Raw genomic sequence first — 27432 nt, forward strand, 5'->3', positions numbered from 1 at the left:
TTTTTTCTTTATTGAAAAAAAAAGAAACCCAAACCCCATGTGCTACAGTGTTGACTGTATTAACTGCTGAGGTGAAGAAAGTGTTGGTGATTAACATTTTACTGTGGGAATGGAAAGGTGGATCAAGTGATAAGAGCACTTTGGCCACCTGCGTCTCTAGCCTTTTCTCATACCAGTTTGTTTTCCAGGTGCATCATCCCCTGCTCGGCCAGCCACCCCCTTGGTTCCTTGCAGCAGCACGACCCCACCTCCACCTCCTCCCCGGCCTCCGTCTCGGCCAAAGCTACCTCCAGGGAAGCCTGGAGTTGGAGATGTGGTATGTTCCCTTCTGCCCTGTCCCGCTCAGAAGCATACAGTGGGAATGACAAACAGAGTCCAAATGGCTGAACGTGGGTCATCTCAACTCCAGGTCTAAGCTTTACAGCACCTGCACCAATGACCCTGATGGGTGAAATCTGAAAGTCACTGCAATCAGAGAGTGCATTTCAATTGCCCTCAAATCTCCACCATCATTCAAGCCATGGCCTAAAGTAGTAGGAACAGGATCATGGGGTCTTCAGTTCTTCCCCAGTGGGTTTGATGAAAATTAAGATAATAATATTCAATTGTCCTAAATCCTTTAGAATGGGAGGTGTTTCCTTTCACCGTATTTTTCTGATTTTGAAAGACTCCTAGAGAGGATAAGTCCAGATTTCTGACCCCAGACTACAGAGAAGTTATTGGTGGTATACACACTGGGAGAATATAAAGGAGAGTGGTGGCTCAATGAATTTTTTTGGAAGTTTTACATCATGTTTTAAGGCAAGGGGTGGAAAACATTTTATGTGAACAATTAAGAGACTCTGGCAGAGGTAAATTTCTTTGGAATTCACACACAGGAGTCACAGGGTAATAATGATGTCCCTGACATCTGGTTTAGCCAGCACACTACAGTATTTTGTGTTCAGATATCTTTCAGTAGGTATAAGCTCTCACTTTATACTACTTACTTAGTCCCTAAGGGCATGTGAGTTCACCATCCTGAAACATCACTGACCACATCCCAGATCTCGGCTTCTCTTAATGTGATATATCTGTTGAGTGTAGCGCATTATAGATTATGTTTCCTCTGGCTCCATCCACAAGCTCTTGTACAGATACAATCAATTTCAATGAAAAAAATGGTACCACCCATCCTCTTTTAAGAACCTGAGTTGTCATATCTGGAGCTGGGAGATGTTAAAATATGAAAGGAAGACCTGTGAATCTAACTTTCCATTTCTTTTCTTCTCCCTGCAGCCCCGACCTTTCAGCCCTCCCATCCATTCTTCCAGCCCTCCTCCGATAGCACCCCTAGCCCGGGCTGAAAGCACTTCTTCAATATCATCTACCAATTCCTTGAGTGCGGCCACCACTCCCACAGTTGGTAAAAATTATCTCCTCTCTTTTAATCCATTTGTGGTTTTGACTGGCTATTTTTTTATGATCTGAAAACCCTAACACCCTATGTTTCTGGTCAAAATTGTTTTGCTGTGTGTTTTGCTACTATCATCTGACTCTTCTTTTAAAAGCACCTTCTCAGCAAAGAAGGCAAATGCTTTAACTAAGCAAATAAGCAAGTAAAAGAATGTGGAATTCTCTTATTCTCTCTCCATACAGATGTATTCATAAAGGTAAAGAAATCATCAAATAAGATCTTGTAATTTAGATATTATTTAGATATCTTTGAGAGGAGAATGTTTATTTAAATTCCAACTATGTAACCCATCAGAAATAACAAAATTTAGAACTTTTCTTTTCTTGAAGCTTTCATTTCTTCATCACCTTGGTTCTGCTTATGTTGACAGATGGTATAAACATGAGCATTGTGGGACTTGAGAAAATGTTTTGACATTTTTTCTAGTGCTTTTCAGTGATGTGTGGTCAATTTTCCCCAAGAAATAAGTCATTGCTGGCATTTTCAGTAAATGCCTTTGTGCCTCTTTCCTTATGGTGTGATGAAAGTGAAGAGTTGAGAATGACTGCTCAGCTGGATGGTTTTCCCAGGTTTAAATGCCTCATTTTGCCTGGAGCATCTTCCCTCTTCCCAAGGCTGGTCTCTGTCTACCCACCTTCCTCAGCTCCTGCTGCTTTTCTCATGTTTGCATGGTGTCTCTGACCTGGACTTTTCCATTCCATTTTTGCCCCTTGTCTTCCTTTATTGTCTGAATGCCCTCCAAGTCTCCCATATTAAGTCTCCCATATTATATACCAGCTGGCCCATGCTGCATTGCTTGGGAGGATCATTAACCAACGCTGAATAAATTCCTGCTGCTACTTGCCAAAGAAGAGCATGCTACAGAGTTGTCCATGTGAGAAGTACTTTGATCAAAGCCTGAAGCTCTTCTGGAGAAGAAATCCCTCTTTTCCCAGGGAAATAAGTTACAATGTGCCTCTTAGGCCCCTAAAGAGAATTTCAACCTAATCACCTGCTTCATATTTTTAATCAGACCATCCCCAAAGAATTCTTCAAATTTGGTGAAAATACAGTCTGCTATCCAATTTTGTATGATTCATTAACAGACAGATATTTAACATGATTTATGTAGTCAAGTCTATTCTTTATTTGCATCATCAGTTGGGGTAATTCAGGGCTTCCTATTTTTAGATGCCTATTAGCTAGTTTCCTTCTGGGTTTTGTTGTCGTTACTTTTTGTTTTTTCTGTGACTTCCAACCTTACTTTTGAGCTCTCTTTAATGCTCTTGATCACTACAGCCATTTCCCTCACTCCTGCTCTGTTGGTTTTCTGTTGTTTTTGCCTCAAGGTCATTTGTTCCACTCCCTCCCTGTGATTTTCCTGGTTGTTCAGAGACAAAAGTAACAATAATAAATTGGCATTCAGACAGTAGACCTTAAGTGACCTCAGTTGACTGGCTAACCTATTCCTTCGACTCACTGAGATTCACAGAGGAAATGGCACACAGAGCATTTGACCTGTGGCCATGTTTTGTATCATGTGTTTTTATGCTCTCTGCTGCAGAAACCTTAAAACCTGGCCAGTGACTGTGATCCTCAGCACGGCTAGTATATATTCTTTCAAGATGAGCCATACAGGGGCTAAAAACAGAAAGAAAGAAAGAAAGAAAAAAGACCGCCTAAGAGGCTAGTCACATTGCTTCATTGCTGAGAAGCATTCTGATTTAATCTCTTCAGCTCTGTTATTTATATTTGGTTTTCATCTTCCTCGATCTCTTGTTCTTTATTTCCTGTGGCTGTGGGTCACCTGACAGCCACTTCTCTCTGAAGTAAATGTGTTGTCAGTGACCACCCAGCAGCACCTTGTGTAATGTTTATCTCTCTTTGAAGAGATTGTACTCTGGCTGTTCAGCACCAAGGGGCTGACTGTTCATGACTTGACTTGGTAGGTCAACTTAAGAAAGTCAGATGGCTTGGGAGAGATGGAGAATTTCAGCAGCAAATTCTTGACTTCAGTGGCTCAACATTTTTCTCCCTCCACCATGATACTTTCTTGACATTTCTATGACACTTGTGTCAAAACAGGGACAAGTGTGGCAAAAACTGGATACTTATTATTTGTACTTGCATAGTACAAAGTTTGATATAATTCGAGGACTAAATTTTTAAAGGCATGTCTGATCTTCCCACAATTCATCTAAGAATACGCCCCTAGCAAGACATTGGGCATAAAATTTTTTTCATGAGACCTATGATTATAAATCAGTAAAACTGATGCCGCACCTGAAAATAAGACTTTCTATTTTCTATTCATTTTCTATTTTGAATGTGAATAAGTCACATTCAAATAATGAAGTGTTCCTTTGTAACTGTACTTCACTGAACTTAGGATACCTTCAATTAGGAAGCTGTGCTATTATTTTATATATGACTGAGAAAGGGAGGGGAAGCTGCCAAATGAGTTAAGGTACAATACTTTCTTATCATACTGATTTTAACATCCATCCTAATTTCAGAGAGGTTAAAAAGTCCACATATTAGCATGAGTGAAATACAATAAACCCCTTTTGTACTGAAAAAAAAGCTCACAGGATCTTCACTATTTGAAATGGTAGGGAGGGAAAGTCTGGTTAAAATTATGTGAATAAAGAAAATATTTAAAGTTATTCTATTATAAGAACCAGACTCTTAGGCATTTAGAGATAGAGATAACCAAGGAATTATCTCTAATTGTAAATATCCAATTTATTATTTGCTTCTTATTTCTATGTGTGACAGTCGTTTTTTAGATGTTTGCAAAACCTTCCTTTGCAATCTACCCCAATGCAAAATATAACGATAAAGACAATTTGTCTTCATTCTTAAATTCATTATTAATTATATTTCTTCAACTGTTCTTTATGCATTTTTAATTACATCTTTAACATCCCAGGAATCAGTAATGAATGAAAAGTAATCCTTTACGGGCATCAGATGGACTTTGATGCTTCCTTTGGTATAGAACTTGGAGCAAAAGTGATTTGTATTCAATACAGAAATATTAACCATAGAATCTGAAACTTAAAACATTTCCTCTAAGCTTTTGTCTCTCCAGGCGGGGTGGAAATTCTGACTTAAATAAGCTTTTTTAAAAATATATCTGTGTTAACATCAATTATTCTGCACAAAAGGAAAGACCCTTAGAGACAGGTATTCTTGATCCCAATTTTAAATTCCCACACTTAATTTTAGTATTTTCCTCCTTTTTTTTTTTTTTTTTTGGAAAAGCCTGTCTCCAATACTGGCTTCCCCATCTCAGATCAATTGGAGACAGTTCCCCTGGTTAGCTCTTAACAAAATTTTTCTTCTTTACCTAATCTGATTGTTGCCCTTATTTAAATCAAGCACAGAGCTATCCAACCACCCATTTTTTAAATTCTAAAAAAACTTAGAATTTTTTTTCTAAGTCCTCAATATCCATAACCATAATTTTTTAAAAAAAAAAGGTAAGCATGCTGTTCAACCTTTAAAACCTATTCTTTTGTAACTTCAGCTCAAAGAAAAAGATGGCAGTCTTGGAGTCTCCTCATTTTAAGGAGATTGTAAATAAAACATCAGTTTTTCAAAAGAAAGGAATATTCTCCACCAGTCCTCACTAGTAGGTAGGAAAGGGCACTGTTACAGTCAGCCACTGCCAGTGTAATCTTTTTGTGTCCTATTTTCTAGGGGTATTATGGGGTGTCCTTCTTAGTGCCAGTCCCTATTCCTCTACTGTAGATATTATAGAAGTTGCATTCACTTATTCTAGCTGCCAAGGAAGTCACATGTGTTCTGAAAACTGATTGACGGGGACTTCCCTGACAGTCCAGTGGTTAAGAATCTGTTTACACTGCAGGGGGCACAGGTTCCCTCTCTGGTCAGGGAACTAAGACATTGCATGCCATTTGGCGTGGTCAAAAATAAAGAAATAAATAACATGGAGAAATAGCATCATCTTAGTATTTTAAAACAGCTGATTGACAGGTGCTAGTTTAGAGCCTTAAGAACTGACAAAATACTTTTCCTGCCTTTTTCGCTAAGTCTAAGAGCCAAGCTAGTAGAATATTTTCTAAGAAGCATAGTTTATGAAGTAATTGTACTACCCTCATCTATTTCCTCATCTTATACTTCTCTACATTGTAGGAAAGATTCTCCCTTACTTGTCTTGGTACAGAATTTATTCAGTTTTCTGTTAAAGTTATAATAATATCCTTCAGATCTGTGGCACTGATGGATCTAAATCGCATAGAGTAAAACTTAAGTTATCTGCATTTGTTTGTTGGGAAGGAGGGAGACCATGTACATACATTCAGAATGCTTGGAGTTCATAGCAACTATTGTGACCAATTTAATACAGAGACATTTGGCCATGATCAGTACCATAGCCAAAGATGGAATTACAATAATGCTGTTCAAAACTAACAATCCATAAGGACCAAAGACAGGTGCAAAGGCAAATTGAAGTTGGATATTGATGAAGGTGAAATGAGAGACTTCATTCAGGGACCTCAGATTCATACTGTTGCTTTTTTATGATCTCATTAAAAGCCTCCTCTTTCCCCATGGGGAGGCAGGTGCATGCTGGGTGATCCCATTGAGCTGCCAGCACTCTGTCAGGAGGTTCTGTTGATGGATATCTGTCCAGTCACTTGAGAATTGTGTCTCAGTGAAATATACTTGCACAAGTCAATTATTAATGACAGTGCCTTTAACAACTCCCTGAAAAGGTGGGGGTGTGATTTCTTCCATGGAGTTGACTTCAGCAAATTCACAGATGCTAAAATCTGGCATTTAAAAAATTTCCGTTTCTGCTGTTAGACTCATCATGAAATAAACACATCACTTTTTTATACTCTGTCCATAATCCCAGTGTCTTGGATTTTGTTTCCTTTTTTCATTAAAATCATTCCTGTGTTTTGATCAGTAAAGTGCATTGCTTGATTTCATTTGAGATTTGTATTTGTGTTTTTATTTTCATTCCTTTATATTTCTTTGGTTCAAAGTGTCAGAAGATGATGTTTTTTATGACAAACTGCCCTCGTTTGAAAGGCGCTGTGAAACGCCTGCAGGTATGGTGCTAGCTGAGTGATCTTTAGATATCTAGACTTTAAAAATCCAAGCCATTATGCCATCTGAATGCTAAACTTCATGGACATGCTGCTCACCTCATGAGTGTCCGGTGCCTCTCAGATGCACTGTCTACTTACTGTTCATCATGAAACTCATGCCACTGAAATGTTTTTTTTCAAGTGAACATATTATAAAGCAGTAGGTTGCATGACAGTTTCTCAGTGAAAAGGTTCAAAAAAGGGGAGAGGCTACTGCTTTGTGAACTAACAAAGGGAGGGATAATTTAACTGCTCAGAATTACATATCCAGTGATGGCTTTTTTATTGAAAACGTAGTAGAACACCATTAGTAATCTTGTTTTTCCTATGGTACATAGGTAAAGGGTGTTTTGTGTCTGGTTGCCTAAGGTGATTCCAGGGAAGGGAATGGAAGATATATGGCGTCTTCCATGAACTTTCAATTGATATGCAATGCTGCTGTCACTGAAAACCTCAGCTAAGTTTTATGTAACCCGTAACTCCTAGTTTCTTTTTTAAAACATAGAAGGGGATGACAGTGAAGATGAAATAAACACAGCAATTGCTGAGTGACAGTTTTCCCAAACTAGTGCAGTTAAAATATGCTGACGCCCCTGCATGGCCAGGAAGACTTCTGCTCCGTGCGCATCAGCACCAAGTACCGAGCTGCCAGCAACACGTGCCTATCCCTTTAGGCCTACGTAGCTTTGCTTTTGCTTTCTATTCCCCAAACTAAAAAAAAAAAAAAAACATAGTTTGCCAGCCCTCCCTTTTCCCTGCACGCTAATAGCATGCAGTGCCTCCACCCTCCCCTTAGTGAGATTAATGACCTGCTCTGTAACTCATAATGTGTCCTTCTCTCTCCCTCTCCTTAACCTTTCCCATCCCGCTTCAACTCCTGGCCATACAGAGAATGAACAGCCTTCCCTCGTTTGGTTTGACAGAGGAAAGTTTTATTTGACTTTTGAAGGTAAGTAGTACATAGCATACCAGATTCTAATTTTCCCTCCCCTCATGCTTTTCCCCATTCGCATTTTTTAAAATTCCCAGTTTTCTTCAAAAGACCTGGTCTCACTTTCTATATAAAAATGCTATGGCTACTTAGAAAATATTAAATACTAAAGAAAATACTCCATGAATTTGGTTTGTATGAGATCTCCAATTTTTCGTATTAAAAAATTAAAGCTAATTTGCAGTTACTATTGGTTACTTAATTAACTGAAATAAATTGAAAAAAAAAACCAAACACCTTTTTTGGGCAAGGAACTTAACTCTGTCAACCAGGGCTCTTTCCTAACTCTTTTGCAAGTGCAATGAAACAAATATAAGGACATTTTTGGTTGGAACTGGCATTTAGTTTTGTTTTGGATAATTAATATTTCAGGTACAACATCCATTATTGTAAAATGTAAATATATTCTTATGATAAGGAATGCTGCATGGGAGATCAGAAAAATGAAGAAAAGAAAAAATATTTTCATAAGTTCTATTTACAGCTTCTGATATGGAAATTTGTAACTGGAATGACTAGTAAACTGGGCAACTACCACTGGACTTGCCATTTTAGAAGATGAAAGAAAATATACATAAGTGTAAAGTCAGTTATCTAACCTCAGTGTTGGATAATTTGTTATTTCTGCATTAAAGATTAGCATTCTTCTGTCTTATATTTAAATTCTAAATCATTTTAACAGGCCAAGCATTTGATAAAATGACCCATTTAAACTAATGGTATAGAAAAAATTAAGTAAGTGAACTTAACAAATGGACTATCTTATACATATTTATCACTTAAGCCTTCTACTTTCTACAGTTTTAAATAGCTAAGTTTATCTTGGGATAAAAAGTTGGCAAACAAAATTTTTACTCAAGAATTGATTCTAAATATGGTCTTTGTATTTCATGATAACAAAAAGAACTTCTCTAAGTTAAGTGTGTGTTTTAGCACAATTTAAAATATTAGAATGACTGGCACAAATTCTCAAATAGTTTGTGTGGTGTGACATTTTTCTCTTAACAGTGACTTTTCTTTGCAAGATGGTCCCTTTAGCTTGGAGTGGCTTTGCTAGTAGCAGGAAATATTGTCTGATTCAAAGCTTCCCAAATACTGATGTCTCTCCTGGCTCAGGCAGAGAACAGGTGGATAGACAATCTTAGAGAAGGATGAATATTTTCCACATGATGTTGGAAGCCTTCATTGCCTCGGGTCATTAATTTTGTAATAACCAAGATGCAAAATCTACAAACTTATGACCTTCTAAACTTTCTCTTCAAATTAGATGAGTAAAAGTGCCCAGGTGTCTTTTTACTGATCAGCACATCTCACAGGAGACACTATGACTGAATAGGTTGATGATCTTGACATACTGCCAATACCTGCCTATATGAAGGCTCTTCTCTGGTTCAGCTTGACTGCATTAAAGGTTGTAGTTTACCCTGTTTTAAACAGGAAATTAAGCCATGTGCTACTGGCAACCTTCAAGTAATGTCTGGGCTCCAAAAAAACTTTCATAGTTGTTTGTTGGTACAGTTTGTTATGGCTTTAGAGCATCTATTGGCTGGTTTGCTTTTATTTTGGTTAGGATTTCTTTAAACCAAAGAAATCCAAGAGATAGACTTTTTGTAAGATTCCAGTCTAAAGACAGCTTTCGATTGTTGGCTTGTTTTTAAAATATATCATCAGTCAAACATAAGTATTAATAAGCATGTGGAATAACAAAGTGAACCACATTTTTTTTCATTTTAGGAAAAGAAAATATTTGTTAGTAGATCTTGGGGGTATCTAAAGTTGGTAGGTAATTGCCATTCTAATTAGTAAAATCCAAATTCCTTAAACATTTCAATTTGAGACAAGAGAAGTCACACAAGGAAAGAGGTTGAACAGAAATTAATTGAAATCTCTAGCTCTGTGTTAGCTTTATCTTGGACTTTGCTCAAGGCTTGGAAGTATAAACAAGGTTTTCCAAGGGACTATAGGAGAGGTCATATCATGAATATGTCCTACTCATCTATCAAGAAATGCTCATGCAAATTAAAGTACATTTCAGTGAACTTTAAGGGAAGACTTAGGAGGACATCTTACCCCCTGAAACTAAAAATAACACAAGAGTGGCTATCTTTTAAGAATGGGAAAAGGCTTGTTTTCATGGTTTGTGTAAATTAGCCTCAGGTAGTTTTAGCTAATACAACCTGGAGTAGTTTTTTAAAATCTTCTGCTGTGATGATAAAATGGCATAGAAACATGAATTGTTAAATTACCTTAGAATAGTGCCCCTACTCAAATTTTAAACTACAAAAAGACACGGTCATTCAACATATTTTATTGAATAGCGCTTCTAGTATATTCTTCTAGGGCACTCTGGCTTTACCCACGTTTGTTATTATTAATGTTAATTATCATTATCTTCAATTCTTTATTTAGGGAAGAGGACCAGATTCCCAGGTCAAATATTCATTTGTTCTAAATAACTTTTAAGTTATTTGTTGGCATTTAAATAGTGTTTTATCATGTTCAAAACCTTAGCCTGTCATATCCATTGCTTTTTCTTATAGGCCTCTGGTCAGTGGGTTACCCAGTGAGTGTTTGAGCCACTTACCAATCAACCAACTAACTAATGAACTTTATGAACCTATTTGGAAATAACATGAGATGCTTCACACTTATAAATTTAACTTAACAAGAGAGATAGAAAAGTGTTAGACAATGCTTCTAACTCATAAGAGCTCCAAAGCTTGTCTTAATGGTTTAGTTTTAAACAATTTCACTGAAATTTCAACCTATTTAAGTTGAGCTTAAAAAAAAGGTAAAGGTTACATAAGGTAGTACCTGTTAAAATTCATTCATCCAGGAGTATATCCTACTGAAGCTATCAAGTCTTCTGAGATGAAAAGAAGGGAAAGACATTCCATAAAAAGTAGAAAATGTGACTATTAGCTATTTGAATAATTCCCTAGAACATTCAGACATCAAAATGTTTCCAGAAATGTGCTGTCCCTCTCTTTGTTTAGCTTATTTAACTACAAAATCATCTTGTATCCGGTCATGAAAAACAACAACCTACAACCATGGATTCTTGTAACCTTGTTCTGAAGATTGCCTCTCTCCTCTGTGCATACAGCCACTTGCACCCTCCTCTCTAGTCCACTCCTTCCTCTTGTTCACTGGTCTCACCCCCAACACACCCCTGGGAAAGTCGCTTAACAACACCCTTGTCTGTACTCCCAGGCTCTTTGCCAAACTGGCCCACCTGTTGCCTTCACTGCATCCCCGCTCTCTCCAGGGGTCATCACTTCCCCTATAACACTCTCCACGGAAAGTTCATCAGTCTGCTGTAGGCTGCATGTGTTCTTCCAACTCTCCATTAAAACTTCTAACCCTCTCTCCCCATTATGAAAAGTAGCCATCTGCTCATTTCACCTTTTATTTATCACTGTTCACACTGACCTACAGAGCATTTCCCCTGCATTTGTCTATAGGCTTAGGGACACTGGCAGCTCCCTTTTCACCCTCTTCTCCACCTCACTCCCTAGCTTCCTTTTGTCACACAGATTCGATGTGGGTGATCCATCAACATTCTCTCTCAAGGGCTTCTTCAACTTCAGTTCCAATAAACTTTCCCCCAGCTCAGTAACCCACATGTCTGGCCACATCTAAGAAATGGCCCCTACTGGAAAGTATCATTTCAGCTATTTCAGATCTAACAATTTGGCCCCCTTGTTGTAGTACAAGAACTGTACTAGGCATGATTCTTTCATTCAATTAGCTGAGTACTATTGTGTGCCAGCACTGTTCTAGGCACTCCCTGCAGGGAACAAAACAGAAAAAATTCCGAGTCACTGCAGAGCTTATGTTTTAATGTGGAAAATCAAAAACAAGAAGATAAGTAAAATATGTAGCGTGGAGACAGTAATAAGTTCTACAGAAAAGAAATAAAATAGGGAAAAAGAATGGAGCATATAGGGGTTGAAAATAATTAAAGAAGAGGAACTGAGGTAATAAAAATAATGAATAATAATAACTAATACCTGAGTCTTTACTACATGAAAAATACATTTCATCTAATATCTCATTTCATCTGCACAACTCATGGATGAAGAAATTCTGATTCAGATAACATATGTGATTTTTGAGAATCACTCAGCCAGGAAGAGGAAGAGTAGAGATTGAAATTCAGGCTGCCTAGCTGGAGACCTGGCCTGGTGCTCTGCTTCATGTCCATGATATCTCATTTAGCTTTTGCGACAGCCCCTTGAAATAGGTGATGCTGGTGGGTTTCTCTAACTCTCCTAACCTTCCAGTTTCCCAGTCGCCTGACTACACATTATCTTTGACTTTGTTGAACCTTCTAGTCTTATGGCCACCCCACTCGCATCCAACCCACCAGCCAAACCTACATTCAAGTTTATTCATATTAGACCCCATGAAGGAAAAGTATGTTTCTATACAATGGAAGATACACCTTCCTCTTTGAAACTGTGTTGTCTATATGAAAAACTCAACTCTTTGACATTTTAACTTCTGACCTCCTTCAATGGGTTATTAAATATCCCTACTTAATAGTTTGTAATACATAATCTTAGTCATGGGCCACTCAAGTTTCTTCCCCCTAACATAGTAATCCTATAAGAAACAGGTCAAATTTTTCACAGATGACCAAACAGATATTAATTCATTCATCCTAGAGTCACTGGAGAAAGGAAACTTGAAAGGCATAAGCAATTTTATGAGAAGGAGCCATTTTGCTAAATTCGCAATATTCTTCTAGTGGAAATTGTCCACTAATTGCCCCCACCCCACTGTTGCTCTGCTGGACTTAGTCGTGTCTGACTCTTTGTGACCCCATGGACTGTAGCCCGCTAGGCTCCTCTGTCCATGGGGATTCTCCAGGCAAAAATACTGAGAGTGGGTTGCCATGCCCTCCTCCAGGGGATCGTCCCAACCCACGGATCGAACCCAGGTCTCTAGCATTGCAGGCGGGTTCTTTACCCTCTGAGCTACCAGGTAAGCACTGCCCCCCACCCCCCGACTGTAGGCCCTTCTCAGTCAATAAATTTACTGAACACTCAACTCTACAAACACAGTGTTAAGTACAACCAAGTTGGGAAAAATTACAGAAACGTGAGAAACAGTGATACAAGACTGTCTTCATTGAAAATGTTAAAACTGCCCTCCCTAGCTATTTCAGATTTTTTAATGTAAACTACAGTGTGATTATGAAATGCAAAATCTTTTCTATTCACAATTGAAGGTCACAGAGAGTTTAAAAAAAATATCCTAAACCTGTGAGGAAGATTTAAGTGGAGCAGAACCTATAAAATGTTCTACCAGGCAGGTCTGCTGATGGCTTCAGAATTCTCTCGACCATGGGATTTCCCTGATGGTCCAGTAAGGCCCATTACTTCCAATGCAGGGGATGTGGGTTCAATCCCTGGTTGAGGAACTAAGGTCTGACATGCTGCACAGCCAAAAAATAAATAAGTACCTGATGCTGGTTCCCTGGTAGTTCAGATGGTAAAGAATCTGCCTGCAGTGTGGGAGACCTACGTTCAATCCCTGGGTCAGGAAGATCCCCTGAAGAAGGGGATGGCAACCCACTTCAATATTCTTGTCAGAGAATACCAAGGACAGAGGATCCTGGTGGGCTACAGTCCATGAGGTCGCCAAGAGTTGGGCACGACTAAGCGACTTTCACAATGCTGGTTCCGAGGCTCAAAAACAAAACTAGTAAAGTATTTTTTAAAAAAACAATTCACTTGACCTCTTCACAAGTAATTCAGTTCAGTTCAGTCGCTCAGTCATGTCCAACTCTTTGCGACCCCATGAATTGCAGCACGCCAGGCCTCTCTGTCCACAAGGAATTAGTAGTTCTGAAATTCTCTGGGATTGACCAACATGCTGATATTTCCCTTAACTTCCTGTTCTTTGAGGCAGGTACCTTATATCATTTAAGTTTAGTGTATGACTGTCATGCTGGAGATAGAATAGAAAGTCAGTAAAAGAGAAGCCTCTTTCTTTATTCTTCTCACTCCTGATACCAAACATGTAGGGTGTTTCCCTTCACACTAAACAGTTGGGGCATTAACTATTTGGAGTCAGGCAGACCCCACAGGTTAAGGCTCAGCCCCACCAGCCTGTCCCCTCCCTTCACATACCAGTCACAAGTCTCAGGTCTGAACTTCTTATGGACCACCTATAAACTGAGTGTTCCCCATAACCATCTCCTGGGGTTCAATAATTTGCTAGGACAACTCACAGAACTAGGAAAGTGGTTTACTTTCTATTTCCTATTTATTCTAGAGGATACAATGCAGGCGCAGACAAATGAAAGAAATGATGAGGACAAAGTCTCAGAGAAGGGGCCATGGAGCTCTCATGGGTGTGTGCCCTTCCAGTACATTGATTTGTTCATCAACCCGGATGCTCTCCAAGCCTCATTGTTTCAGAGGTTTATTATGTAGGCATAGTTGTGTGAAACATTGACTGTTGGTGATTAAGTCAATGTCCAGGCTCTCTCCTCTCCCCGAGATTGGGAGACAGGACAGAAAGTTCCATTCCTCTAACCAGCCAGCCTCCATCCTCCAAGAGTCACCTCATTAGTAGAAACTCAAGTATGCTTGAAAGAGGCTTTTTTATGAATAACAACCCCCACTCAACCCTTTCACTCAAGAAGTCACAGGAGTTTGAGGAGCTCTGTGCCAGGAACTGGAACAAAGACCAAATATGTTTCTTACCATCATAGTCAGCAAAGTGCTCTCTGTTTTAGCCTTTGTGTCCAAGCCAAATGATGTGAATGGGTTGCTAGAGATGACATGAATGTGCAAAATTCATATCAGAATTATATCCGATTAAATACCTGTGGGAAAGCTTAAGAGTAGTTAGCAGCTTCTATCTCAAGTCACCAAGCACAGGGTCCCTAGTTGGTGAAAAGATGATTTTATTTGGGTTCAGCATGTGCAGAGTACTGCAGCTGATACCAACACTGCTAATAAAATATCATGATGAGTCCTTACCAAGGAGAGCTAATTACTGCTAATTACTCCCTGGCCTTAAACTCATATAATCCATACAGCAACTGTGTGGGTTCATATTTTAAAATATTATTCACATTTTATTGATGAGTAACGAGAGGCACTGAAAATTTAGGTAACTTCCCCCAAATAACACAACTAGTCACTGGGTAAATCCATTCAAGGGGAGTTAGTGTTATGTTACAAAACCAATACTGCTAACCACTGTAATGTTCAAATCTTCATTGTGCCACTGAAAAATACTGTGATCTTGGGAATTTAATGTCTCTGAGTTTCAGTTTTGTAATTTTTAAAGTGGAAGCTATAATACCCACCTAGCTGGATAATTAGGAAAATCAAGTAAGAGAGATTTTTGTTTGTTTGTTTTTTAACATACTGCACACTATGAAAGGCTTTTTGGTTTGGTTTTGTGTTTATTTAGACTTTATGTTTTAGAGCAGTTCTAAGTTAGCAGTAAAATTGAGGGGACGGTACCGGGATTTCCCATTCACCCCCTGCCCCCACACATGCACAACCTTCCTCACCCAAGTGGGACATTTGTTACAGTGGATGAACCTACACTGACACAGTGTAATCACCTAAAGGCCGTAGTGTACATTAGGGTTTACTCTCGGTATTGTGTATTCCACTGGTTTGGACAAACGTATCTCTAATTATGATATCCAGAGTTTTTCTCACTTCCCTAGAAGTCCTCTGTGCTCTCTCCATTCATTCTTTCCCAGTGCCCCAACCCCTGGCAACCACTGATCTTTTTACTAGTTCCATAGTTATTCTTTTTCCAGAATGCCATCGTGTTGGAATCATATAGTGTGCAGCCTTTTTCAGATTGGCTTCTTTCACTTAATAATATAACTTTAATATTCCCTCATGTCTTTTTATGACTTCACTGCTCTGAAATGTTTTTATTTTCCATACTTTGAGTTTGCATTCAAACTGAATGAGGAGAATTAAGGCAAAGGGCCAAGAAAGTTCTGTGCCTTACATGCATTTGTTTCTTATTTCTGGCATTTTCCTGATCTCAAAAGTGACCGCTTGGGGCTCTGGGAGTGACTAAGGCCAGGAGTTTCCTTTCGTATTCTCATCAGACTCACTGTAGTAAATGCCGTAATAGAATTATAAAAATCTGCTGGAAATGTATAAATAATGGATAAACTTTTAAGTGGGAAAAATTTGGGAAAGCTTCTTAGAGACACAGGGGCTTTGACCTGACTGACAGTAAGGGGCAAGGAGGACTTCAGATACCGAAGACTCTTCCAGTTTAAAGAATGGTTTGAGCAAAGGTGTTAGGGTGAGTGAAATCCATGTTATTCTCAGGGATGATATCCACGTTTCACCCAGGAATGACATCTATGTTACATTCAATAAACCCTGGTAGGGGCCAGGCGTGTTTTAAGAAATGATCTTGAAAAAGACTAACTAGAGCTCATATTCCAAAAGATTTTAAGTACTGAAAGAAGGGATTTGATTACAACCTTTATGCAACGTGGAACCTTGAGAAATTTTTGAGGACGGTAGGATCATCTTTGATTTTAAGAATTAGAGGAATTTGGGGTTTTACTGAATAATTCAGGATAAGTAGTAAAGAACCAACAGTACTGTTTTCATTGAGATATTTGAAAAAAGCTATAGGGGTAGAAACATTGGACATCTAATTGGTTGTGCAGAGGGGCTTCCCAGGTGATGCTCGTGGTAAAGAACCCGCCTGCCAATGCAGGAGATGTAAGAGATGCAGGTTTGATCCCTGGGTCAGGAAGATCCCCCAGTGAAGAGCATGGCAACCCATTTCAGTACTCTTGCCTGGAGAACCCCATGGATAGAGGAGCCTGGTGGGCTACAGTCCACAGGGTCGCAAAGAGTCAGACACAACTGAAGCAACTGAGCACATATGCACAGGTTATGGGAAATAAGTGAATACTTCGATTCTGAGACACAGGGAGAAGGGTGCTGCTGTGAACCAGGAGAAAGGAGACTCTAAGAGCCCTGGATCTGGTCAGAAAGAATGAACTGCTTTCGAGACATCTCAGCTTTGAAGTCCTGCACACCATTCCTTGTATATGAGTCCAGGATGTAGACAGACTGTGGAAATGTGGGAATTATTTTTTGTTTGGAGATGAGGGCTGAATCCAGGGAGGGGAGGGCTCAGCCTTGGGACAAACCTGTATCATAGGAGCCATATGGGAAAAAGGATGCCTTGGAATTTGCTCCGTTGTATCTTTTCTATAAAGTGAAGTTGCTCAATCGTGTCCGACTCTTTGAGACCCCATGGCCTATAGCCTACCAGGTTCCTCCGTCCATGGGATTTTCCGGGCAACAATACTGGAGTGGGGTGCCATTTCCCTTCTCTAGGCGATCTTCCCAGCCCAGGGATTGAACCCAGGTCTCCCACATTGTAGGCGGACGCTTTACCATCTGAGCCACCAGGGAAGTCTTTCTCTAAATAGCCACACAAATATTAATATATAGCCCAAAAATATATCCATTAAATATTGTGCATTCAAAATTAATCATTAAGATTTCTATAAATAGCCACACAAATATTAATGATTAATTTTGAATGCACAGTATTTAATGGATATATTTTTGTGCTATATATTAAGTACCTAGATCTTTTCCTGATCTGTTTTCTCTCAGTTGTTTGGGAAGCAAGGAGCATGGAAGAGGGTGCGCCTAACTAGCTCACCTGGCTGCACCCTGAGTGTGACCTGACCATTAACCTAAGTAACAGGAAAATCGCAGATACCAAGCCTGGAAGGACCATATCATCTTCCTGAATGCCATTAGAGCAAAGACAAGTTAACATAGATGTGACATACTGCCTCTTTTTGCTGGCTGTTGCCTGTCCATGCCTTTTGTCCAATCTTCTCATCTGTCTTATCATCTTCTATCTTTTCCTCCCGACACACACACATGAACACTGAAAACTGAACATCATATGAGACTGAAGAAATTATTAATACTTGTCATGTCCATCAAACAAAAAAGTAATAACTTGTATAAACTTTACAAATAACAGAGTAACAAATTTTGCATTTCTTGGTTTATAAGTAGAAATAAAATTAGGCTTTTTAATAGGACACCAGTTTTCTTTTTCCACGAAGTAGGAGCTCTTGCAAGAAAATTATGACAATCCCTGCCTATCCCCACAGTAAACTTATAGACATATAAATCATGTTCGAAAGGAGGAATTAGTTGCTTGTTATGATATAATAGAGTTTCTGAAATACTCCTCATAGTAGCTGCAGTGTGTCTAGACACGCTCATAGTTAATATTCTTTAGCAGGAATTAGGGCTATCTTCATATGTTTATATGGATGTGCACAAAATTAATTATGATGGGTACATAGCAAAATGCTAAGGTTTACCATGCTTACTAATTCTACAACAGGTAGATACCTGATAGGAAGGACAATGAACAAACCTGTAGAACATAGCCTTGATAATTGCTATAGGAACAAATATTGTTTTGGCTATATTTATTCAGTCAGCAAGCAATTACTGAGTCCCCACTGTGACCTCAGTACTATGAAAGATACTGTGGTTTCAGTCGAGAACAAGACGCATCTCCACCTTCATGGAATGTAGAAGCCAGATATTAAGCAAGTTGTTATAATAACATACATGGCGATGGTTATAATTCAGGAGTTACAGGGCTTTGAAGGCACCCAGAAGAAAGACAACCTGGCCTAGAAGCTAGGGAGAGTTTCCAGAGAAAGAAGAAGGCATGACTTTTTAGGCTACAAGGAGTCTGCTTTGAAGAAAGATAAAATGTTGCCAAGTTAGAGTTCTAATAAAAAATCTTATGTAACATGTAAATGTTAACCTAAAAGTGTATTGGGTATTATCCTAGATATTAAAGCTAGAATAAGAGTTCCTAGTTAATTTATATGGGTTTACTCTCAGTACACACACATGCATACACACACATATTTGTATAGATAGAGAAAATATATGGAATACATATATACTTAGAGAGAATGTGTGTGTGTCTCTGTGTGCACATGCATTGGCTTTAGAATTAGCCTTCTGGGTCTAGTTTCAGCATAATGTGAAAAAGCTGGCTTAAAACTCAGCATTCAAAAAACTAAGCTTATGGCATCTGGCCCCATCACTTCATGTCAAACAGAAGGGGAAAAGGTGGAAACCGTGACAGATTTTATTTTCTTGGACACCAAGATCACTGCAGATGATGACTGCAGCCATGAAATTAAAAGGCACTTGCTTCTTGGAAGACAAGCTATGACCAACCTGCTGCTGGTGCTGCTAAGTCACTTCAGTCGTGTTCAACTCTGTGCGACCCCATAGACGGCAGCCCACCAGGCTCCCCCGTCCCTGGGATTCTCCAGGCAAGAACACTGGAGTGGGTTGCCATTTCCTTCTCCAATGCATGAAAGTGAAAAGTGAAAGTGAAGATGCTCAGTCGTGTCCGACTCTTAGCGACCCTGTGGACTGCAGCCTACCAGGCTCCTCTGTCCATGGGATTTTCCAGGCAAGAATACTGGAGTGGGGTGCCATTGCCTTCTCCGATGACCAACCTAGACAGCATATTAAAAAGCAGAGATATCACTTTGCACACAAAGATCCATATAATCAAAGCTCTGGTTTTTCCAGTAGTCATGTATGGATGTGAGATTCAGACCATAAAGAAAGCTGAGTGCTGAAGAAACGATGCTTTCTAATTGTGGTGCTGGAGAAGATTCTTAAGAGTCTCTTGGACAGCAAGGAGATCAAACCAGTCAACCTTGAAGGAAATCAACCCTGAATACTCACTGGAAGGACTGATGCTGAAGCTGAAGCACCAATATTTTGGCCAGCTGGTGTGAAGAGCCAACTCAATGAAAAAATACCCTGATGCTGGGAAAGATTGAAGGCAGGAGTAGCAGGGGGCGACAGAGGATGAGATGGTTGGATGGCAGCACTGACTCAATGCACATGAGTTTGAACAAATTCCAGGAGATAGTGAAGGTCTGGGAAGCCTGGCACACTGCAGTCCATGGAACTGCAAAGAATCAGACATGACTTAGCAACTGAACAACAACAAATGATGTGACTTTAGGGAAGCTACTTAACCTAAGTCTTAGTTTCCTTCTCTGGCTATTTGGAATGGTAATGGTATTACTAGAAAATAGTAATATGTTTCATAGAGTTGTAGTGCTTGCAGTCAGGATTCAATAGTCAAGTACAAGGTCAGTGCACACAAAGTGCTCAATAGTGATTAACTCTTAACACCCTTGTCCAACTTCCCACATCCCTGGTCTGTTTTGTTTGGTTATTGCCTGCTTTGGAGAAGATCGGGTTGTTGCATTCTAGTTTTCTTCCACATAAAACATCTGGCAACTCCATCTACTGAAGTTGCTACACGGCCCTCCTACCCCTTTGTCAGCAGGGGCTATGAGCAGTCTTTCCCACCCTGTGAGTGCTGCAGGAGAATGATTTGGAAGCAGAAAGCCTCCTCCCTGCTGTACACTCACCCCCCACCTCCACCAGCCTCCACCAGACCCCATCATTAAAGCTAACTTGCTGAGACTAATGATCTGCCTGCTGATACACTCCTTGGGGGTGCTGTGTTCATTGCTGATGAGAGATGTTGGAAGAAAATCTGTTACCATCTCCTTTACAAAGAATTTGTAAATCAAGGCATTTCAGCAGATTTGACAAGTGATGTCAACTTCCTAAGGAAAGAATGGAGAAGATAAGAATCACCAGAGGGATCTGTTTTTCCTTTGCATGGTGGAGCCTTCATTGTGTGATAGCTTTTTTAAAATTGAAGTATAGCTGACACACAATATTATTTAAGTTACAGGTGTGAAATATAATAATTCGCAATTTATAGTTATTATTAAACATTATCTATATTCCTCATGTTGTACAATATATCCTTGTAGCTTCTTTTACACATAATAGCTTGTGCGATAGCTTTTTACTGTGTGTCTTCTAAGAAGAGCTGTCCACAGACGGAAGCAGCCCATCCATTGTGCTCCTGACTCTGACTCCCCCAGACAGAGAGGAGGACCTCTGATTATCCACTTAAGTGAGAGCTGACACATGAATAAAAGAGGCATTCAAAGAAATGATTTCAGAACTCAGAAGAATCTCTCACTTCTAAGAACTTATATATGTGTGTGTGTGTGTGTGTGTGGAATAAATATATTTCATCAATACCACATATACCCCTAACAGATTTAGTCAATTACTTGTGAAAGGCCTTTATAAGCTATATAGTACTATATACATGCAATCATTTCTTAAAATAATAATTACCATTAAATAAATACTTAATATGTGCTAAGAATTTTGCATTCATTGCTTTATTTATTAAATCAAAGATAGATTCGAGGACATTAAGATAAGTCATTGCGCTTAAGCTATTTTAACCTTTTTGTATCTTTGACGATTTTGCAACCTGTATGTGGTGATAATTTCTGGTATAGCATATACTTCCAACAGACAGGAACCTTCATGGACTTCTGCTGCTGGATCTGCTGCTCTAAGTCACCAGGATATGTAGAAATAAGGCCTTGGGGTTTCTTCTGCTGGCACACATTCACACAGAGTGTATGATTCACAGCTGTGTTTCCGAGGAACTGCAGTGTCGCTTCCCCAAAGATTCGATTTAGAGGTTTGAACTATGCCTCTGAGAAAACACAAAAGGTTTGGGTGAGGTTAATTTTTCAAGGATGTTTTGGTGACTTTCAGGAGTTGCAGTCGTCATCGTAGAGGGTGAGTCCAGGAAGGGGAAGAATGAGTTATTTAATGTTGTTATCCTTTCCTAGATTTCACCTTTTATGGACGCTGCTCATAGTCCATTCGCCAGGAAACTGGCAGCTCAAATAGCAGGCTTTCAGCCAGTCAGACTAGGACCGACGGCATTCTTTATGCCTCTCCATTCATAAATATCAACCCCCTAGGGAAATAACTTTGTAATTCAAAATTACCAGCATCCACTTTTTAACTGTAAGAATAGAAACTACTCCAATAATAAAGGAGAAATGTAGAAACTTCAGCATTATTGAAGACACTAGTGTAACTCTCAATTTATTTTTCTTAGTTTTTGTGTGACATTGGAGCATAATTGATTAACAGTGTTGTGTTAGTTTCAGATGTACAGCAAAGGGATTCAGTTACACATATACATGTATTTATTCTTTTTCAAATTCTTTTCCCATTTAGGTTATTGTAAAGTATTGAGCAGAGTTCCCTCTGTGAAATGGCAACCCACTCCAGTATTCTTGCCTGGAGAATCCCTGGGACAGCAGAGCCTGGTGGGCTGCCGTCTATGGGGTCGCACAGAGTCAGACACGACTGAAGTGACTTAGCAGCAGCAGCAGCAGCAGGTCCTTGTTGGTTATAGCAGTTGGTTATAGCAGTGGGTACATGTCAGTCCCAAACTCCCAATCTAATCCTTCACCCACCCTTCCCCCTGGTAACTGTAAATTCATTCTCTAAATCTGTAAGTCCATTTCCATTTTGTAAATAAGTTCATTTGTATCATTTTTTTTAGATTCACTTATAAGCAATCTTTTATGTTTGTCTTTCTCTATCTGGGTTTACTTCCCTCAGTGTGACAATCTCTAGGTCCAACCATGTGGCTGCAAATGGCTCCATTTCATTCTTTTTATGGCTGAGTAATATTCCATTCTATATATGCACCACTGCTTCTATCTATAAAATTTTTTTGCCACACTATCATTATGTATACTCATTATAGAAAAACAGAAAGATATTAACAAATGAAATAGTCTATAATCTAATAGCCTTAGATAACCACAACTTTGGTATATTTTATTTCCAAGATTTTTCATGTGTAGGTTATGTAATTTATATTTTTATACATATGATAATTTACTTTAACATATGATACTTTTTCTTACTTTAACATGTGATAATGTCCCCCATGCCATTAAATTGCATTTGAAAATAGCTCACAGTTTGTTTTGTTCTGATCATGAAACCGATGCAAGCACAAAATTGACATAAGCATGAAATTGATGTAATCCCAGACGAGCCCATCTTAGGGCTTCCCTGGTGGCTGCGACTGTAAAGCTGTCTGCCTGTGATGTGGGAGACCCCAGTTCAATCCCTGGGTCAGGAAGATCTCCTGGAGGAGGAAATGGCAACCCATTCCAGTATTCTTACCTGGAAAATTCCATGGACAAAGGAGCCTGATAGGCTACAGTCCATGGCATCCCAAAGAGTCGGACACAACTGAGTGACTTCACTTTCTTTCAGTTACTTTTTAAAATTCAAACAATATGGAGAAGTATAGATAAAGAATAAATACAGAGAAAGAAGGATATCCTGCTAGTTGCAACAATATGGATGGATCTTCAGTACATTATGCTGTGAAATAAGCCAGACAGAGAAAGACAAGTGCCACGTGGTACCATTTGTATTCGGAATCTAGAAAAGAAAGTCAGACTCATAGAAACAGAGTAGAAAAGTGGTTGCCAGGGACTGGGTATGGGGAAACAGGCAGAATTTGGTAAAAGTGTACAAACTTTCAACTACAAGATGAATATGGTCTGAGGATCTAATGTATTTGTTGTTGTTTAGTCACTTGGTTGCATCCAACTCTTTGCAACCCCTGGAGTGTAGCCCACCAGGCTCTTCTGTCCATGGGATTTCCCTGGCAAGAATACTGGAATGGGCTGCCATTTCCTTCTCCAGGGGCTCTTCCCTGACCCAGGTATTGAACCCGCTGATCGAGCTCGCGTCTCCTGCATTGCAGGTGAATTTTTTACCGCTGAGCCACCGTGGAATCATGAGAGGCTAACATAAAGCATAGTGACTATAGTTGATGGCACTGTATTGTACAACTGAAATTTGCTGAGAGAGTAGAACTTTAATGTTCTCATAAAAGAAGGAAAGGAAGCAAGGAGGGAGGGAAGAAGGGATGAGAAAGAAGTATACATGAGGTAATGGATGTGTGAATTAACTAGATGGGAGAAATCCTCCCACAATGTATATGTAGGTCAGATCATCACGCATACACATTAAACATCTTACAATTTAATTTCACAATTATACCTCAATAAAGTTAGAGAAAAAGACTCTGAAATCACAAGTGTGTGTGTGTGTGTGTGTGTGTGTGTGTTGCATTTACTTGATTCCAAAAATTCCTCCACTGGGATATGCTTCATTGGTTTAATAATCTTCTGGTGCAAAGTAAGCTTCATTAAATGAATAAAAGAATTTTTTCTAACCAATTATAACAAATTGCAAGCTGCTATCTTCAGTATAACCATTAGAAATTGAATCTAAACTTATTTAAATTTCAGAATTAAAAATGAATCTAAATCACTTCTGTCCATCAGCTGCTGCTGCTAAGTCGCTTCAGTCGTGTCCGACTCTGTGCGACCCCAGAGATGGCAGCCCACCAGGCTTCCCCGTCCTTGGGATTCTCCAGGCAAGAGCACTGGAGTGGGTTGCCATTTCCTTCTCCAATGCATGAAAGTGAAAGGTGAAAGTGAAGTTGCTCAGTTGTGTCCAACTCCTAGCGACCCCATGGACTGCAGCCTACCAGGCTCTTCCGTTCGTGGGGTTTGCCAGGCAAGAGTACTGGAGTGGGTTGCCATTGCCTTCTCCCTGTCCATCAGCAGTTATATTTAATACCATATTGACTTGATGCTTTTTATACCACGTGTTCATTATCTTGATCTCTTTATTCTCTTTGATGTTGATAGTTTCATTTGGGGGCACATCAAAAATTCCAGGCTTTTATCTGCATTCATATTCCCAAGTTTATTTATAAATTGCTAAAAGGTAAACAACTTTTTAAATAGTCAGCCAAAAGTTGTTGACAGATACATTTTTAATACCAAAGTTATATATTCTTTCATCTGCATAATTCAGTCATAACCGGCTTGTCCCATCTTTCAAAATACTATGGTTTGTATTTCAAAGAATCTGGCAGTTTCTTCTACCTCCCATTGCGTAGCCTGGTATATGACAGTTTATCATCTGTGTACTAATAACTTTTCACTTTATTACTGCATCAGGTGGAATCTTTTTAAAAAAATGTTTAAGGGGCAATAAGGGTTTGAATTCAGTCACATGAGAGGCTATCAATTCAAATATTCAGCTCAACTGAGGCAACCCTGAGATGAGGTAATCACTTCTACTCGAAGATACATTCTCACAAGTACAACCAAAGACAATTCTGGAACATATCCTGTTAGCAGCCACCAGTTTTATTTTCACATTGATTATAAGATGCACCTCAATTTCAGAAATCTTAATATTTTCATGTTTTCAAAAGTGTGTTTCCCACAATTAAGGAAATATGTACAATTGTAGGCAAATAGAAGATATACTCTGCTGTATAACCTGCAGTCAATAGTAGCCATTTAAATTTATGATATGGAGTATTTTGGAATGTATATGTGTATGCATTTATATACATATACATCTATATAATCATATAAATGGTTCCAAACTATTCAATTATATGAACTTGCCTATCTTTTATTAATGGAGTTTTAGGTTGGGTTTATCCTTTTATTTTTTGCTAGTATGTAAAATAGTGCAATGAGCAACCTTAAACTTATATCCTCATGGACTTGTATATATTTCTCCAAAAGATAAATTGCTAAAAATGGAATCACTGTGTTAAACAGTATGCATGTTTCAAATAATACTACATATTACCAAATGTCCATCCAAAAATTCATACCAGCATTATGATTAACATTTTTTCTACACACTTAGCAATACTGAGTTATGCCAGTATCTCTTGCCTTTTCCAATCTGGTAAAATGTGATATGTGATTGTTTTTAATGCTATTTTAATTACTAAAGCTTTTAATATGTGCATAATATTTCATTCTGTCACAAATCATGATTTGTTTCACTTCAATAACTAGGCATTTAAATTGCTTCAAATTCTCCTATATGCCTTGAACATCTTTGTACATAATTCTTTGATCTTAAGATATTTTCTTAGGCTTAGAGTTCTAAAATAGACAAAGATATACAAATATACCAAAATATGCAAAGTACTTTATGCATATTTTTATATGCAGTGTATGCACACTATGCAACATACACATATATAAGATAAATTTCAAATAATTTTTCAACTAGTTAATGTAAAATTGTAACATTCAAAGATGTAGAGAAAAAGAAAAAAATAGAAAATTTTATATGTAATAACTTTGCTGTGACTCCTTTCCTTACAAACCTATCCTAAAAAATTTTTTTTCTATTTTTTTTTCTTTTTTTTTTCTAAAATTTTTTAAACAAAGTTGCTATGAATTTTTTTAAGTAATACACACAACACTTTATTAGCCATCATTTCAGCTAAGATTCACAAAATCACAAAAGTACAACTCACCTTCTCAAGTTAAGTTCTCATGATAAAATTCTTTCTCCTGACCTAAGAAAAACTTCTAATTTTCTCTTTCAGTTCACTGCAGTCACTCAGTCCTGTCTGACTCTTTGCGACCCCATGAACCACAGCACACCAGGCCTCCCTGTCCATCACCAACTCCCAGAGTCCACCCAAACACATGTCCATTGAGTCAGTGATGCCAACCAACCATCTCATCCTCTGTGGTCCCCTTCTCCTCCTGCCTTCAATCATACCCAGCATCAGGGTCTTTTCAAATGAGTCAGCTCTTCGCATCAGGTGGCCAAAGTATTGGAGTTCCAGCATCAACATCAGTCCTTCCAATGAACCCCCAGGACTGATCTCCTTTAGGATGGACTGGTTGGATCTCCTTGCAGTCCAAGGGACTCTCAGGAGTCTTCTCCAACACCACAGTTCATTATCTCCTCTCATATACTAAATGTGTATGGAGTTGAGGGGAACCTGGAACAATATATTGGATATTGTGCTGCTGCTGCTGCTGCTAAGTCACTTCACAAATTCTCCTTCTCTATTAATGTGTGTGGCATGTGCTCATTTGTGTCCAACTCTTTGTTGGACACAAATGGACACAAATGAACTGTAGCCCTCCAGGCCTCTCTGTCCATGGAATTTTCCAGGCAAGAATGCTAGAGTAGGTCACCATTTTCCTCCTCCAGGGGATCTTCCTGATGCAGGGATCGAACCCATATCTCCTGCATTGCAGGGGGATTCTTTACTCATTGAGCCATCATGGAAGCCCCATTAATGATAATGGCTGTCACTTATTGAGTATTTTCTATGTGCAAGCACTCAGATTTTCATATCCTGGCAAAGCTCCCTACGTTACTGTCCTTATCAGTGTCTTCGCAGTTATTGGATTGGGTAGGAAAGTAAAGATCAATGAATCATGAAAGTATTCATCTGTAACACTAGTACCTGTACTAATATCAATTTACCAGATTAACACTAGCGTCTATCCTCATCCATTACATAATATGCAGATTTGGTCAGTTTCTTCATGAACATCTGAAGTAAACAATAGACATACAATGCAGACACAGTGCACATCTATTGCAAAGTGAAATTGCTTAGAAAGGATATGGAGTTCCATGAAGTCAAGGAACGTGATGGTATAAAGCTCTTTAGGTCATATTCAAAGTCATTCTCAAATGAAGGTTTAGCAGAAATAAAACTTAATAATTGAAGAAGAAATAAAGGAAGCTCACATTATAGCCACTTTGAAAGAAAAATAAGAAATTAAGAGGCCCTTGAAAAATTGCTAAAACTCTCAATTAACCCTGTAATATAGAATCACTTTATAATCATGAATGAAAACCAAATCTGAAACTAGATTGGTATATGAATCTATAATATAATTTTTATCAAAAAATATACCTTTCATCAAAATATCCACAGAATCACTTTTCTTCATTCTAAGAATCCATTGATTTGATTGCAGTATGTTAATAAAAGATATTTTCACAAGTTTAGTTTATGACAATTTTGACTGTCAGTCAAGC

At 38.7% G+C, this 27432-nt stretch overlaps 1 protein-coding gene across 3 annotated transcripts in view; it reads left to right on the forward strand.

Moving 5' to 3' along the window:
* Positions 1–27432, forward strand: part of SGIP1 (SH3GL interacting endocytic adaptor 1) — a 230796-nt gene that overhangs the window by 164932 nt on the left and 38432 nt on the right. For 2 of the 3 annotated variants that reach the window (XM_069563671.1, XM_069563583.1), the window contains 2 exons: positions 189–316; positions 1279–1405. In XM_069563671.1, the coding sequence (XP_069419772.1) occupies positions 189–316; positions 1279–1405 (255 nt within the window). Of the gene's footprint in view, positions 1–188; positions 317–1278; positions 1406–6456; positions 6523–7450; positions 7511–27432 lie in introns of all 3 variants that reach the window. The other variant, XM_069563754.1, reaches the window with a different exon arrangement.

Source organism: Ovis canadensis, chromosome 1, assembly GCF_042477335.2.
Source record: "Ovis canadensis isolate MfBH-ARS-UI-01 breed Bighorn chromosome 1, ARS-UI_OviCan_v2, whole genome shotgun sequence".
In the NCBI taxonomy this organism is placed as follows: domain Eukaryota; kingdom Metazoa; phylum Chordata; class Mammalia; order Artiodactyla; family Bovidae; genus Ovis; species Ovis canadensis.